Source organism: Stegodyphus dumicola, chromosome 1 (assembly GCF_044657685.1).
Source record: "Stegodyphus dumicola isolate Sdum_Otavi_A_Nest chromosome 1, ASM4465768v1".
Classification (NCBI taxonomy): Eukaryota; Metazoa; Arthropoda; class Arachnida; order Araneae; family Eresidae; genus Stegodyphus; species Stegodyphus dumicola.
Window position 1 is genome coordinate 201698945 of NC_140768.1, and position 17887 is coordinate 201716831.

The 17887-nt window shown below is 33.4% G+C and overlaps 1 protein-coding gene across 2 annotated transcripts in view; it reads right to left on the reverse strand.

The window, feature by feature from the left end:
- The window catches only part of LOC118183250 (uncharacterized), a 281528-nt gene that overhangs the window by 51755 nt on the left and 211886 nt on the right, over window positions 1-17887 (reverse strand). For both annotated transcript variants that reach the window (XM_085824786.1, XM_035352719.2), the window contains exon 2: window positions 1924-3352. In XM_085824786.1, the coding sequence (XP_085680912.1) occupies window positions 1924-3175 (1252 nt within the window). In that variant the 5' untranslated portion in view covers window positions 3176-3352. The remainder of the gene's footprint in view (window positions 1-1923; window positions 3353-17887) is intronic.

Below are 17887 nucleotides of genomic sequence, written 5' to 3' on the forward strand. Positions count from 1 at the left end.
ATGCAATTAATTAAACTTTTTTTTTAAATCAAAGGTTTCAGTTTTTAACGGTCGCCCATAAGGCTTTTTTACGCTCTCGTTGACCTCGCAATCTACACAAGTCCGATACATCCTCATGTTACACTCACTTCTACTAACACATTTTTGTTTTTGTTTTTGTTTTTTAGCATAAATCTTTTCGCACTCTCATCATATATATCTCAACAGCAAATTTAAAAAATATATATATATATTTAAAAGCAAGCATAGCACTATGCGCTTAGAATTCCTGATGCAACGTTAAGTCTTGGCAAACAATTTTTTTTTCAGTCTTTCCTTAGTTCATTATATGTAAAATTTTTCTTATTAAGGGCCCACCAGCGGCCGAGCGGTAAAGTCGCTGAACGCTAGTAGTTCGGTCCGAGGTTCGAATCCCGCGAACAGGTCGGCTGCATGTGCGTTTTCGTGGTTTTCCCCATCTGTAACGTGTATACGAGCCAGTTTCCCTTAGAAAGTCCTCCACGAAGGCGCCCCTCCCCTTAGGCAGGTAGCCCTCGAGGCTTTGCCATAATCGCACACACACATTTTCTTATTAAGATGGCTTTACAAAACTTTTTTTCTTTTTATTATTAACGTTTTTTTTGTACTTTATTTATTAAATATCGCGTTCTTGGTGCTTACGCCACATAAAGTTCAATTCAACAACGAAATATTTTGAAACAGCATATCTTTGGAATTTCCGGCAGAAAGGCTGGAGATAAAAATATTTTATCCTGTACAGTGTCGCCACTGCTGACTTTGAAATTCTTGAGTTTGTTAATCAAAATTCGCTAACGTTTTGCAAAATATGAAATAGATAATAAAACAAATTGGAAATTCAAAATTCGGCTTCCAGATGCCTGTGTAAGGGTGGAGGTTATTAAAAATTTGATGGCTCTTGTTATCGTTGTTTTTTCCCAATGCAAGAAACATGCATATATTCATGCAAATTCTTCATTATTTAATTTTTTAAATATACGAATATTGCAAGGCGATAATATTTGGTGGCAAAAAATTGAAATTTTATAATCATTTAAAATTTGTTTTGCGTTTAATAGCGTCATTTAACTTCAAGAATTATTTCATACCATGTCATAAATAAAGCAGTTTCACCTATTATAGGATATTAGAAGAAATCAATCGAAAAATACACTGCCTTATTAAAGAAAGTCTCTGTTAATTTAATTACAATTTTATTTTTATATATTAATTATTTTAACGGTATTTTTAAACATTTTGATATTTTTTTTACTTATAGCATTTTGCATTCAAAAACGAAAGGAAAAAAAAACAGTATATCAGAAAAGATATATTGCAACCTCAGTATGTTTTTAAAGTATTTCACCAATTCTTAACACAATCGCAACGTGATAGATGGTGTTATTTCAGTAATCGATAAGGCGGCCTGAGCAGAATAACATCGGGAAAAAGGACTTCTTATTCTTAGATGCACTGCGTGTTTTATGTCGTTATCTGTGTTGAATTCATCGTCAGGGAATACGTCTTTCACGTGTTCACGCATGAATCACAAAAAGCAAAATGGACATATCCTCGGTATTGGCTTTTGGTCTTGTGATGAATGTTCGCTGGTATCTCAACTTCTGCTGTCAAAATCTAGTTGCTGCTACTCGACTGTTAAGAATACGTTTTAATGCATTAAGATAAAGAATATAGTCATCTCTAAAGCAGCTAATATTAACATTTTGGAGTACGTATAGGGCAGACAGTAATAATAAATTTTATCACGGTATTGAGGTGACTTTTAACATTACTCTTAACATTACATTTTTAACATCGTTAAGTTATAATCGTTAAGTTTCTTTCATTTTGTTCCTAGTATGTTATATTTATTTACAGGCAAGATTTATTACCTATCAGCTATTACCTTTTTCGTGAAATCCTTACCTCTGTTGTTAGTCACCGATTCCTTGCGCTGAACGGATGATATTCCGGAATTCTTAGCCACTTTCTCTCTGGAATTCAAAAATGCATCTTGCTCCTGCAATTGGGGAGGTTTTTGTAGAATTATAGGTTCGTTATATTTGAGATTTCTACTTTTTTGTTCATGGTCAGGCGTTTTAGTTGTCGAGCCGCTAAATGTAGTTTCTGTTAAATTCGGGGATTCTTGTTGATTCCTCTTCAAAGAATCGAAAGTAATGACAAAGAAAGGTATATCGGTGGTATCAGGCTGAAGAAGATCGAAAATCTTTTCTATGGTGTCACCAGATGTGTAGCGGACATTACTGTATTCAACGAATGATCTCAAAGCAGTCGTCTTTGGTGGATTTGTGACTAGTAAAGTAGCTGTACTCGAGTGACGTTGTTTGTGAACTAATCTTGCTGATTCTTTCGGTATTTCGGTTGTTGGCTTCTTGCTAGTGGTTATTAACTTTTTGGTTGGAGATTGTTTGTTTTTCAGAGCATCAGATATTTTCTCAGTTTGAACTCTGATGGGGGTTGATGGCGTACTCGAAAAAGTAGATTGCCCACTCATTAACCGGTTTACATTGCTAATATTGACTGATGTTGTATTATTCTGCGTTTTTAACCGACTACCAAAGTAAATTGTGCGAGTGGGAGAGAATGGTTTAGAAGAAGATCCTCCTCCGCTCGTTTTGAAGGCGGATGATACAGATGTCACGTTGATAGCCACTATTCTGCCAGACTGCAAAAGGATATATCGAGTGGTGATGTTTGGTTTTTCTTCCTGTACCTTTGGCGTGACTGTCACGTTGATGAAAGGAGTCGTTGGAGATTCTACAACAACTTCGTCCAGTAGAGAAATGCGAGATGTCATCAATCCCGGAGACTGGCTCATCACATGATCTTCATCCTGACGTCGACTGGTTGAAACTTTGGTGTAAAACTTACTCCCTTCTTCTAGTTCTGTATTTGTCAAATCGAAGTGACTCGAACTCGAGAAGGATTCTGCACTGTAGAACCAACTGCGGGCAGAATTGCCACCGTATTGTCTTCCACTCTCACTCACCACGTGATCTTCATCTCGGGACACATCTATCTTTATTTCGGTTGTGGATGAAGTCCTTGCTGAGACTTCAGGAGTCAAAGTAGTTGTGGTTATAGGTGACGGTATCCACTCTTCTTCGAAAGGAGGGAGGTGACGAACAATGTCGTATAAAGGCGAAACTCTTTCCATTTCGAATCGATTGATAACATCTTCCTCGTCTGCTTCCCTTTTTCGTCTAAATCGCCCATTTGTCTCGAAAGTTCGAGTTGACTTATGATTATTGTTACTAGTCTCAAGAACTGAACTTGAAAGGCATGAATATTCTGGTACTATAATAATGAAGACTATGGCAAACCAAGAAAAGCGCTGAAAGAAGAAAAAGCACATTATCAGTATGTATTAAAATTAATTTTGTGTAAAAAAATTCCAAAATGAAGCACTATTTAAATATGTAAAAATACAATAAATTGTCGGTAAGTGATATGTTCAGACCATGAAATTTTAACCCATTGTTTAATTCATCCCTTGTGCTACGGATCAGGCAAGATTTACCCATTAATAATTATATGATCAATCTATTTAATAGATTTAATATCGTAAGATGAGCTGAGGTGTTCATTATCTTTAAGTTATGAACCACCCGTTACCTTAACAATAAAGATTAAGTTACAGGAAATAAAAATTATCGCTTAAATTTCTGGGAACCTGATTTGTAAAGTCTGTTAACCGACGGTGAAAGTATCAAGTCTTCAGAAGCGTTCTTATTATGTGAAATATAATGTTATAAGGTATTTCGCCCGCCTTCATGGCATGTATTCGTGGTGTGGTGGTCTGCACGCTGGGCGCGTATTCCAGAGGTCCGCGGTTCTATTCCCGGCGAAGGCGTTGCTAATTTTTCATTTTGCTTGCTTCCAAAAAATGCCTAATGTCTCTACAATGTCTTATTAGATCTTCCACACGGCATTGCCCATAACCACATGTTAGAGTGTTGTCATTCAATAAGTAATAGATCTTTAATTTATCTTTCAAATTTCATCAATCTGCAGATGCTTAAATAAACGGCCGGTTTTCAAGTCATTAAACGCACTTCCTAATAATTTAAATTATATTTTACTTTAACAACACATATAACTGATTTATAATACATCCAACAGATGAACTTTATGAACATCTGCAGTTTTAATGTGCTTAGTAAAAGATGTTTTTAACACCATCTACTGTACTCCGTATATGAAATCATTCAATTAATCAGAGATTAATTAATGTATTTTAGTGCACCATTGAGGACTAACTATTCTCTTATCGCAGATTGCTAAATAAAATTTACAGAATTACTCAAATTAATAAAATATGTTTCTAACACCATTTATTGTACCCTTCTTAAGTACTTTTTTGAATAACTAATTACATGTTTTGGCTCACTATTAATCTTTCACAAACTAACCATCTTAAAAGTCTGTTAGTAATATGCTGATTATTTTTAATTGCAAGCTCCTGATTTAACATGCACGTTCTATAATGCCAATTTTTAAAAAAAATATAGTGTTTGAGTTTATCTGGTTAAAGTGTTATCCCGTATCTTACTTACCTCAGCTTATTTTCTGACACATGAGAATAAGATTACTCGCTAGAAGCGAACATCGTGACCTCACTACACCCTGTAATTGGATTAATGTTTACTTAGATGCGTCCCGAAAAAAAGGCGCTTAACTCAGATGCCACTAGACAGAAACACGAACCTCCAAAGCTATTTATGGCTGCACAAAATTTTGTTACGAACGTAATTACATTGGAGCACACTACGATACTTCTGCTGCCACCTCAGACAACGAAATGCTGGAATTTTGCCTGTCATTTGGAATAAGGCTTTTCAAATGAAAAGAATGCGCCTTAGAAGAAAACTAGAAACCAAAAAGTCGAAACAATTTATCGCGTAAAATAGTTGCTAGTGACATACTGCAAACAGGAGGAGCCGATGGCACACGAAGTATTCACCATAATTTCATTTTCGACGCATTTATTAATATCTCAGAGATTCACATTGCGTAAACATAATTATATCATTCATCATGTGATTAAAAGATTCCTAACGTAGAGTTATTATGTTTCCTACCATAATGAATAGAGATTGTTTACCATTATCGCCTCTTTCTCCACTTCTTAGTCTGAGTTAGTATAACATTTTCGACTCTTCTCAGGACACTTGACGTAAGAAATATCTTAAATAGGCTCTTTTATGCAAATTTTTGGATATTTACATAGCGTTACACTATCTTGGATTTAGGATCCCTACGATTACGGAAATGTTGATATTGCACGAACCACAAAACATTGATCTTCAACGCAGCCTCGGACATTTCAAGTTGTTGCCATCTGATATGAGAGACATCTGACATATCTTTGAAATTTAGTTGTATTGTTTAAAAAAATTACTGATTTAAAAACAATGAATGCTCTTATTTTTCTTTCCGTGTGCGAAGTAAAAAGGAAGTATTGTAATCGCGAAAAATTTCAGGTATCATATTTCAACAAAAATATCCAATTTGGCCGCTATCGAATGCAATTTAACGATATTTTTGCATGATATCTGTACGTAAGGACAGATTAAAGGACTCTTTTGCCCTCAAAAAAGTTATAAAACTGATTTAAAATGAATTCTGAAGAGAATTTTTCGTGGCGTCTGTGCGTACGTACGTATCTTGCATAACTCAAAAACGAGTATCCTCAGAACGTTGAAATTTTGTATATAAGACTGCTATAACATGTGGATGTGCACCTCGTATTTTGGTTGCAATCGGCCGCACCAAAAGTATATGAATATATATATATATATATATATATATATCCACTCTGTTACTTAGCTCAGTGATGTCAGTTTCTTTATTCTTATATGTTTATAAATCGTGCGTTTTTTTTTGCTTTAAGAATGATTGAATTAGGTTATTCTTATCTTCCGGTTAAGGTTCTTATGCCTTTAGTAAATCTGCATTCAAGATTTGTAGAATTATGAAAAATTTAAAAGTTGTTTCAGTGCGACTAAGCCTAATTAATTTCACCATGGCGGCCGTGTTTTCTTACATTTGAAACTTAGCAGAATAGTGGATTTGTTGCCAATCTATAGAAACTAAGCTTCGCCACACCAAAAATAACGCCTTCTTTTATTATTGCAAATTAAATCATGCTTAATCCATTCTGGAATTTATTCGAAGAAATAAGTATTTAAGATTTACTTCGTAATTTTTAATGTAGATATTTTGAGTTTTTATGTATTTTTGCCTTATTGCGAAGTGAGAACTGAATAAATTGAATGAGAAATACTGAATCGTCTGTGAAAAACTGTTTCTTTTTTTTTTTTTTTTCTTTTTTTGTTTGTTTAATTTCTTTTATACATCGTTTTAGATTTATTATAGTATTTGAATAGAACATGTGGCAAAGATTAGATAATTCTTCAAATGATATAAATTCTGAGTTATAAAATAAATGAAATGTAACGCTGTTAAAGTGAACCTAGCACCAGAGTGTCGCTATGGTAAACAAATATAGTGAATTTTAAAAGAGTGCATTTACTCTCTTGTGGTTTATGCGTTGTCGATGAAGTAGATTTAACTAAATCCAATAAAGTTTAAATGAAGTGCAAGAAAAAATGTGTATAATTTAATATTCCGCACAAGGAAGTCATGTGGTGTGCATATCAGATTTTTTTTTTTTTTATTAAAGCATCCAACGGATGTCATTTCAAATACATTTGTAGGGACAGTGGGATATTTTTCGGAGCAGAAAGCATGGAAAGTCAAATATGTCCTTGCCAGGATTCGAACCACGATTCGCCTAATGCTGACTATATAACAACTTATATCACGAGAGCAAGCAGTTAGGTGCAGTTTGTTAAACAACTAATATGATTACTTATGTTAAACCGCTAGTCAGCCATTTGGAATAAACACGAACTACAGCACGAAAAATATCGTGTGTACATCAAACGCTAATAACATTTTCTGTGAATTTAAGCAGAAATATTTGTCAAAAGAAGAAATATATTGAAAAGCAATGCTATATTTATTTTACGAAAACATTGAAAAAACAACCAAATGATATCAAAAATGAAAATAACCAATTATTGATTTTGGTACAATGAACACGAATATATTCAGCTATAAATTTTTCAGAGTACGTTGAAACTTGAAAATCAAAGGGAAAAAAATCTGATTTTTAGCCTTTAGTACATATTCATTTGAAATCTCTTCAGTTCTTGGAATGGTTATACAAATACTTAAATCCTTCCTAAAACTTAACTTTTGGACTACTGTTGAAGTCTCGTTTTAGGGTTTTCTGAATCTCTTCAGTTAAAATTATGACTTTTGATGCGTAACTTCCTTTCACTACAGGAAATCTGATCAGCATTAAAATCTGGGGAATAAGCTGGGTGACTGATAATTGTGAGGTTTTTTATTATCTTAAAATTGCTTCTCGAGAAGGAATATCTATGACTGCGCTTTCTTGTGCAACGGAAACAGTTATATGATTGTGCCTCTCGTGCCTGAGCTAGCGTCAAAGGTTCATTATATCGTTATAAAATATATTGTTCGCTGTCATTGAGTCAGGAACATATTCTTTATGAATTGTTCCTTTCTGGTTAAAACAGGTCATGGGTCATCAGGTCCCTTACTGAAGAATTTGGAAACAAATTTCTGTACTTAAATTGAATGTTCTACAGCCGAGTAGAGGACTGCATTTACCTGACTGTCAGGAGCAAAGTATTAAGCTTCATTTCCTGCCACACTGCTTATAAATAAAATCACGATTTGCGTCTACAATTTGGTTTAAAACTTTACATACGGAAATTCAGTCTCTTTCTGGTCTGCAGTGAATGCTTAAAAGACGAAATGAAAATGCATTTTTCTTTTACTGGAAATTCCATGAGAAATTATGAGATATGTTTCCGTACATTAAGCTTATTAGCTGTCGTCTGAAAAGATGCAAGAGATGATATTTCAGGAACAATCGTCAACGTTTACATTATTGTCAACCGTTGAAGACTATGAAGGATAACTGCCACTGGCTTTCTTATTAGCATCTTCCTGTACATTACGAAATCATTCTTACGAATTGAAAACATTGGATCTTTTTTATGTTTGATCCAAATACGCTTTACGTGACATACAGATACAGTAGATCATATTTGGTTTGGGACACTTATGTTTTCGGTTTTATTTGCAAATATCAGTTAGTAAATATAAGCGAAATGACTTCAGTTTTCTTTTACATACACTACTGATCACCATTTTTAAAATCCGCTTGTTTTAAAAATATTATTCAAAGCATTCTTAATGAAAAAATAATATTTTATTCAAACTTTTCTCAAAATTAAATATTTGGGCACTTTGAACAAACACTTTATATTTAATAAAAAAAGCATGAACATAATGGTGGATTTAATATTTCGCTAGTTATCCTTTAGCTATAGTTATATTTTCATGTGCTTTGAAAGGGATTCAATTAATATTTTTCTGTAAGAATGTTCTAGTTTATTTCCTTCCTCTGTAAGAATTTCTTTGAGAAAATGTTTTGAAGAAATGTCACATTTCCTTATTCGTTTCTCCAACTCACTCCATATTTGGTCGAGAGATTTCATTCAGGAGAATAAGGCGGAATTTGGATAACTTCAGAACAGTTGTATAATGATCACCAACGAATCTTTAAAGCTTATATTTAAGATTGTTATCCTGATAGAATCTGAATGTATTTTCCATATCAAGTTTTCTTGCATATGCTTTCAAGTTTTCTTGCATATGCTTTCAAGTTTTCTTGCATATGCTTTCAAGTTTTCAGTAAGAATACTTATATATTTATACTGATCTATATCATTTTCGATAAAAACGCAAATTTTGCATCTCAGGAGCAGCGAAACATACGCAAACTATTATGCTGTCCCCCTCATGTTTAACTGTAGGCAATAGGTTATACGGATTACATTTTTCATTCGACTTTAGCTACCCAGTAATTCGTCCATCGGACCCAAAAATACCATATTAAATTTTTGACTCGTATGCAAATATAACGTTATTCCAATATGATGAGCCTTTGTTTACTATGGATTTTGCGAATGTCACGCATATTTTCATTGTCTTCTTGTTGACGAAGAATTTCTTTCTTGCTGATCGCCCATTGTATCCAATGCCCTAATGACTTCATAAGGTATTTTCTCCCGCCTTCTTAGCGTGCCTTCGTGGTGTAGTGATCTGCAAGTTGGGCACGTATTACAGAACTCTGGTTTGATTCCCGGCGACGGCGTTGCTCATTTTTCCCTTCTTCCTGTTTCCAAAAGAAATCTAACGTTTCTACAGTGGCGCCCGAACTAAAAGGGTGGTGGATGATGATTCTCCGCACCCAGGATTTGGCGATTGGGTCCCGTAAAAACCTAGTCGTCCTTTAAATATAATATATAAGAAAGGAAGAATATAGGGGCAAATGCATTTAACATTGAGTAAATGGTTATCTCTATAATTTGAAGAGATATCGCCAAGTTGACAATGATTTTGGGGACTTATTTTATCTCCAAATTAGGCGACATTTTGGGCCGGTGTTTGTATCACCGTATATAAGCTATTTTCTCCCGCCTTCTTAGCTTGCCTTCGTGGTGTAGTGGTGTGCATGGTGGCCGTGTATTCCAGAGGTCCGTGGTTCGATTTCCGGCGAAGGCGTTGCTCAATTTTCAATTCTTCCTGTTTCCAAAAAATGCCTAATGTCTCTACGACCTTTCTAACAGTTTCATGGGTTAAATTTCATTGCATATCGTTCTTCTAAATCCGCTGCAAGCAAGTACTACTTTGTGTGCTTTGCTAGATTTTTCGTAACATAAATCTCGGATTTCTTCATATTAGTTTGGAATGCGGTGTAGATTTCAAGGCAGTTTCAAAGGTTCCACACAATTTGTATCATTTTAATGCTTCAACCTTAAGTGGATGTTTTCCAATGAGGAGTTTTTGGATGTCTCGAATAATTTTGCTATCTTTAAAATGACTAATTACTACTTAGCTAACAGAACTTGTCTTTAATTTGTAGTATCTTGTAATGCTCATTTCATATATAGAACTGTTATTATATTTCGCTAACCAAGTATAATTTCCAGCTGCATATGACAATTCTTGTGATGTTTTTCATTTAAAAGAAAACAGTAAGACAAGAAATAACCGTCTGATAAAATATTTTAATAAAACTTTTGAGTCCCGAATTATTATGCGAGTTTTGTTTACCACTTTTTAAATAAATTATATTATTACAAAAAATATTTTGATGATACTTATTTTGCAATAATTAAGGCTTAAAACAGTGGAAAAAATAATACTGTTACGAATTTTGTACTTAGGTAATTTTAGTAGAATTATAAGTAAAAGTTTTGTATCTCTTGTGTAACATGAAAAATCTAAAGAGAAGGCATGCCAGAAAAGAAAGAATATAAGGGCAAGTGCATTTAACATTCAGTAAATGGTTATCATGGTAATTTGAAGAGATATTGCCAAGTTCACAATGATTTTGAAGACTTATTTTATCGCCAAATTAGGCGACATTTTGGGCCGGTGTTTGTATCACCGTAATGTGTATTGAAATTCAATAAATGTAATTAACCACTGTGTTAGCTGTAACCGTAATTCCACCCTCTTATTGCTTTCCAGTAATTTCGAGAACCAGAAAATACCAGAAATATCTCGGCGGCCATTTGAAAACTATTCAAGGCCAAACAGGAAGTATCTGTTTTAGTTGCTTAGTTATTGATGTTGCAAGTTGTTAGTTCCGCGTGAAAACTGAGATATCCGAGTTAGCTTTCTCTTCATATGCGTCTTGTATTTCATTGTGTTTAGCTCTGTGATACTGTGATGTTGTGTTTAGCTCTGCGATTGTACTCTGTGATACTGTGAACTCCTATACGATTATTGCTGCGGAAAATTCCGGAACTTTGTTTATTTTTGTTAAAATAAATTTTTATTATCATCGGACATGTCCGCATTAATTTATTACGAACCCGTACACACGCAGTAATACATTAGAAAACAATTGGAAGTCTATATTTCAGTATTTAATGTCTATGTTCTATGTTTAAATTTTTCCAAATACATTTCAAAAACAGATATGTCTTATAACTAAGGAAAATCGCTATATCGCCACTGCTGTTTTTCTCTCTCTAAAGCAGGGCTTCTTAAACTTTTCTCAGTCGCTACCCCTTTTTATCACTGAGATTTTTTCGCGAACCAAGGACCCCATAATATTTAAAAAAATTTTGCTGGACCCTATAAGCATTACGCAAATCTGACACACGCGTGAGTGAAACTTTCAAATTTTTCCCATATACTGTAATATACTATTGCAGTGTTAGGTCATTAACTTTAATTTCTAACTTTTAGACATAGCACAAGGTGAAAATTTTAAATAAGTAACAAATGAAATGACAGTGTAACGTGCAAAGCAAGTAAAATGATATATTATAAAAAGAATGCGTGAAAACGCTTTCGTTGTTTTCTTCTGTATTGTCCTATCTTTATCTATTTTCAGATACATTCTGTTAAATATTTGGTAATTGTAAATTACTTATAAGAAGTTTAAGAAATATCAAAACTGCTAAAATTTTTGGCTACCCCCTGCTGTAGGTCCCGACTCACAGTTTAAGAAACTCTGTTCTTAAATGTTATTTACGTTTAAGCAAAACGTTATTTACGTTCTTTGCTCAGCTTTCAAATCCATGGCAGAAAATATTTACTGGATCAAAGCAAGCGATATAGTGTTCGCAAGCAATCGATAATTTAGGAAAATCAAGGGAAGATATCATAATAGTTGTATGGATTATGTTAATTTTATTAACAGTTAAATTTTTGAGTTAAACTCCTTGCCTGTCAAATTCTTAACTTCAACTTTCGGCCAGAATGTAGTTTTATAATCACATCTGATTACATAATGAGGAAGAGCAGAACTTAACCACGAAGTTCTACTTTCTGAGTTAGAGAGAGAATCAGAGTTTCCGAATAGCGCGCGTCCGCCTTGTTGGTAACTCTGTCTCTCAAAGCTGTTATTACGCTCGGAAGTACTCAGGCCCTTGATAGCTTCGCAGTCAATTAGCGTTAAGGGGCCAACTCGGTTAGAATCTTCATAGCTTTGGCTATATCTCTTTTAGTTTAGATTAGTTTTAGTTTACTTCTTAGCCTCTTAAGTTCAAGCCCAAGTGTGGGCTTCATGTAAAACAAGTTCATCTTGTTTTCATCATGGTTTTATTGTACACTCCAAGACGGAGTTCTGTTAAATCTTATCTGAATAATAAAGGGTTATTTACCTTTCCATCTTGTTGTTTCTTGTCACACGAACTTAAGCGATTATTCGCTTAGAAGTTCTTAAGATTCTTCACGTTCAACTGTAAATTAGCATTTACAAAGTGAGGAACCCTATATAGTAAATAGTCAATCATGGTTTGGTATTTCCTCCCTCCTTTCTGCATGCATTCGTGGTGTAACGGTAGTGCACTTGTCACGTATTCTGGAGATGCAGGTTCGGGTCCCGGCGAAGGCATTGCTCACTTTTCGTGTTTCCTACTTCAAAAATACCTTATGTCTCTACAGTGGCGAATGAACTGAAAGGTGGTGGATGGTATTTTTCACCAACAGAATTTGGCAATTGGGTCCTCTAATATCCATACTCTCTTCAAAGGGGGAAGAACATAAGGTATTTTTCTCATCCTTTCTGCGTGCCTTCATTATAGCACACTCGACGCGAATTCGAGGGGACGAGGCTCGAGTCCCGGTGAGAGCATTGCACAGTTTTCATGTCCCCCAGCTTCAAAAAAGACCTAATAGCTCTACAATATTGCTTGTAAGAAGTTAAAAAGCAGCCCGTACATAGTATATGACAGTTGAAACTTATTATTAGTGCAAGTTTAGAATTTCTATGGAAGTGTATACAACAAAACTTGAGTGTAAAGGCAAACAAAATTAGAATGTTTTTTCGTTACTAGAAATATTTTTGCTATTCCCTAATTTCTGCTTTAGGTAGTGTAAATATATCATATAATTTATTAATTTCAGAAACGTCATTAGCGAAGTATTTTTAAAACTTTTTGACCATTGCGTCACGCTACGCTACCGTGCTTATACACCTACGCATATATTATGGTTTGACAAAGTGCATCGACATTGCCAGTGAGCAATGTATAAGATCTTTATAATTTGTAATTCACTAGCTGTCATGCATAGGCAATTTTCAGAATGTTGCCATTAAATAAAATATAAAACTTTTTATATTTTTCCTTTCAAATTAGATTTATCTGTAATTACTTAATAAATAGAACTAGTTAAAAGCTTTTAATATACTTCTTAATAATTAAATCTTTTATTTTCATTTTTAATAACGTACCATATTGATACATTTGATTTAGAATGTATTTCTTATTATGATATTACCTTTCGTATGATTTATAATGTCTTATAATTAGTATGGACGTTTGAAACTTGGTTGTAATTAATAAAAGATGATTCTGACATTTATATTACATACATGGCATTGATCTGTTTGATTTTATTTGTTCTGTTTTGCCAAAATATCATTTCTTGAAGTATCATATCAAAATGCTAATTAGATGTCGTAGTCCTCATTGAACCAAACATGGGTATTTATTCTTAATTAGTTAATTTAATAGCGACATAACATTTAAGCTTTTAATAACTTGAAAGCCATATTAGATCTTTTAGTTTCATTTTCCTTTTCATGTTATGAGGCGCCATATCCACGAAGAAACTTGTTTAGGTAAAAGATAAAAATTTTAGGATTTATATATAGCAGGTTAAAATTTGTAGCTAAATATACGTTGTTGCAAACTGTTGTTTATTCTACGTCATTCTTAATTACTCCCCTTCACTGTTTGCTCTATAATACGAACTTAAGAACCAAATACTGAGTGAGTAGCGTCTAAAAGTAATCCGATTATTCAGTTACTAACCTCCTCTTTGTATGCACTTTCCATTCGAAACCACAATACTTCTAAATAAAAGATATTTCTGAGAAAGAGAGAAATATAAACATCAGATTTTTCCTTCCCTTTTCCTTCGCCATTCAGGTATGTTACACCGAACGAAATTAGGCACAGTTGTTTACAAAATAAAGGTTGCCGCCATTAGAGAGTTGTAGAAAATTGAAGACTTGTTGTTGTATGAAGCATTTTGATTTTTGATGATGATGCCATCTAGTGTAGAAGCAGCTAGAATAAAATACTGATTGCTGATGTAGGGAAACTTCAAATACCCGGACTGAGACAATAATCAGTTTGCATAGCTCTGTTTTTCATCTGTATGAAGGACAAATAGTGTTTGTTGAAACGGAAGCGGAAGAAATTTGTTTTTCCTTAACATTTTGTAATTCAACACTTATCCTGTATTTAAAATACGCAAATATTTTACCTTAAATTGGCATGGACTTTGAATAAAATCTATAAATTTCAATGGGGAGTTGATAATGATACCTCATCTCCATGAACAAAATGTTTTCAATTATTTTTTTTCCAACTATTGGAAATAACAGCAATAATCTTGTTTTCATCTTATTTTATCTATCTGTCAGTTACAAAACTACTTGGATTCTGCACAAGCTCGAATTTCAGATAATTTTATGCCTTAAGTCTAAAACTGCTTGTGCTTGTGAATAAAAATAACACGACGAATAACAATTCTTGTTGCTTTAACAATAGCTGATTAGTTCTAATAGTTCTGATTCTTGTTGCTTTGTTAAAGCAGAATCAGAATAACATTCATACTCGTAAATTTGCAGTGCTGGTTTTCAAAGTTTAAATACAGAACCTCCTTCTTCAGCTGCAGAAGTGCAAATGACGGAAGAGAAGTCTGTGCTCAGGCGATAAAAATGAAAGGAAGGATATGACACCAGCTGAAGAAGGAAGCTATATACCTTCAGCTATATAGCCTCCTTCTTCAGCTTATATATATTCGAAAACTATATATCAACTATAGACCTTTAAATATTCGAGCTATATACTTATATATAGCAATATTCACCAGCTATATCCCTTTAAGTATTCGAAAAGACTAATATAAATTTACGAGTATTCTTATTGCTTTAGCCAATCCAGTAAAATAGCTTGTTCGTTTTTAAAAAATCCTATTTTTGGAGTTTAATTCTTGGGTAATTTATAGCTTACCTTGTAAGAATTTTTTATATATATCAGCTAAAGAGCATCGTCAATCAAGTGAATCATATTTTTGAAAAAAAAAAAATTAAAACAAATCTTCAATGGCTGATAATACTTAATCACTTACCCATAACTTTGATTTTGCTTCTGCAAAATTGTCTTCGAAGCTTCTTCAGCTGATTAAATGGATTTCCTTAAAACTTTTCTCATTCACAAAATTTTACATTCTTTAGTTAATGACGTTAGTTCCAATCCGATTCTCCCTAACGCTTTCAAATTTCTTTCATATTTGCCGCTTTCAAGCTTCATTACTGCTTTTCTCGCAAAATAGCACAACCTTGATTTTCTCCTTCCTGACGGCATTGATTTCTGGGAAAATATATAGTTCTTTTTTCTCCTGCCATTTATTGTAAAATATTTTGCTTCTGAAGAAGGGCGACTTCTCCGATTGCTCTCGAAATCGGAAGAATGTTAATTAAAAATTTACGCTACTCAAATATTGCTGTCTTACCAAAGTTTAAACCCCCAAAATGGCGTAGTTTTCTATACCTAAACTGTTTATATAATTTATAATAATAATATTTAAATATTATAAATAATATTTAAATATAATAATATAAATAATATAATAATATAAATAAAAAATATAATAAATAATATTTTTCGTATAAATGATATTGTAGAGACATTAGGTAATTTTTGGAAGCAGGAGTCATGAAAAACGAGTAATGCCCTAACCTGGAATCGAACCACGGACCTCTGAAATATGCACCCAGCGTGCAGACCACCACACCACGAAGGTACGCTAAGAAGGCGGGAGAAATACCTTATATGCTCCCCCTTTTGAAGGGCGACTGTGGTTTTTAGGTGACGCAATCGCCAAATCCTGGGTGTGGAGAATCACCATCCACCACCATTTTAGTTCGGGCCACACTGTAGAGTCATTAGGTATTTTGGAAGCAGGAGCAAAAATTAGCAACGCCTTGGCCGGGAATCGAACCGCGGACCTATGGAATACGCGCCCAAAGTGCAGACCACTACACCACGAAGGCACGATAAGAAGGTGGGAGAAATAAATTATAATATTACCTTTTAGTGTTGATATTGCGCTTTCCAAATTTTTGGAGGGTAGCATTAAGCTGCAAGTATTTAATATTCATCTGCTTGTTAATGCACGAAACCCTGAACTGTCTCACACTGTTGACACCACTGACATCCATCATCCCAAGAAGCACGGCATCGTCGTAACGAAGTTGCAAACTGGTCGCGAGTCACGTCGCAAAAACGTTACAATATGTCTTGACTCCCAGATGTCCGCGAAACTCCCCTGTTTTGCAACCCGTTTCAAAGATGTCTTTATTACGTCTTTGCAGATGAGGTTTTCGTCGCATAGACGTCGTTATTGCGTCTTTCGCAGATTATATTTTAGTTGTGAAAGCATCGTATCAAGACGTCTTAACGACGCCTAAATGCTCGCAAAATTGTACCGTTTTGCAACAGTTGTGAAAACGTCGTTGTTATGTCCTTGTGTTATATATTGATTTATATATATATAAAAAAAAAAGCTTAATGTATTTTTCTTCTTTTTTTAAATTTTGTATTCCTTGCATTTTTCTAAAAGTTTAAATATTTTATCGTTTCCTGACAAGCAGAAGATAATAAGCTAAGTTTACGCTTTCCTATAGGCCTTCAAATGTCAATGCCAGAATATTTAAATTTGATAGCGCGCGTGAAGAAATGCAAATTCTACCAGTTGGAGAAAAGGTTTAAATACTCAGTTCTAGAAGGGAAAGTTAAAGTGTGGGCAAGCACTGTACACTGCTCAGAAAAAAGAAAAAAAAAAAAAAAAAAATGGGACAGTGCTATATATCCCGTTCTACTGGGCCGATTGACAAAATTTAAATTGCGTTTTTCATGTCTCGAAAGCGCGACTTAGGATATATATTAGATTTATATATAGCACTATTCTAACATAGGTATTTTGAACACAAAATCGGACTTTTTCTGAAATAACATACCAATTTTTTTCCATATTTCGATTCTACGTCTCAAATTCTGCCAGAATACCAAGTTTTGTAAAAATCGTACGAGTAGTTTTTAAAATATTAGCTCTCAAAATTTTAGCTCCTCAATGTTAATTGAATTTTGCAAATATTTATTAATATCTCTTTTTTTATTAAACTTTTTTGATTTTTTCTCTCACATTTCAAAATTTAGGTTCATTCCAAATAAAATTTATCCATTTTTTTGTGTTTTATTTTTTAAATTTCTATTTTTAAATAATTTTTATAAATTTTTCGATAAACATTTTGAATTATAACCTATAAAATTTTTACCATCATCTTAAAGTAGGTGTATTTTTAAGCATATCTGCAAAAAATTAGACATTTTTATTCAAAATTTTCTAAGAATACACGAATTTACATATTTTCGAGTTTTGAAATATGGCATCTTTTTTTTGAGCTATAATAACGCCAAATGTGGTCTATGGATTTTTGTTACAGTGAATTGCCACAGCTATTTTTAACCTTAAATTTCAAGTAAGATTTTACGAAGCATTAATTATATAACATTTTTTCCCTCAATGAAGCGTAATAAATATTTAATAATACTATATGAAAAGCTATTTTTTTTTAAATTATAGATGATATTATTCAAATTTTTAACTATTTTTTTTAAATTTCTCTCTATCTTCCTTTTTAAAAAAAAATAAGAGTAAATTTTTA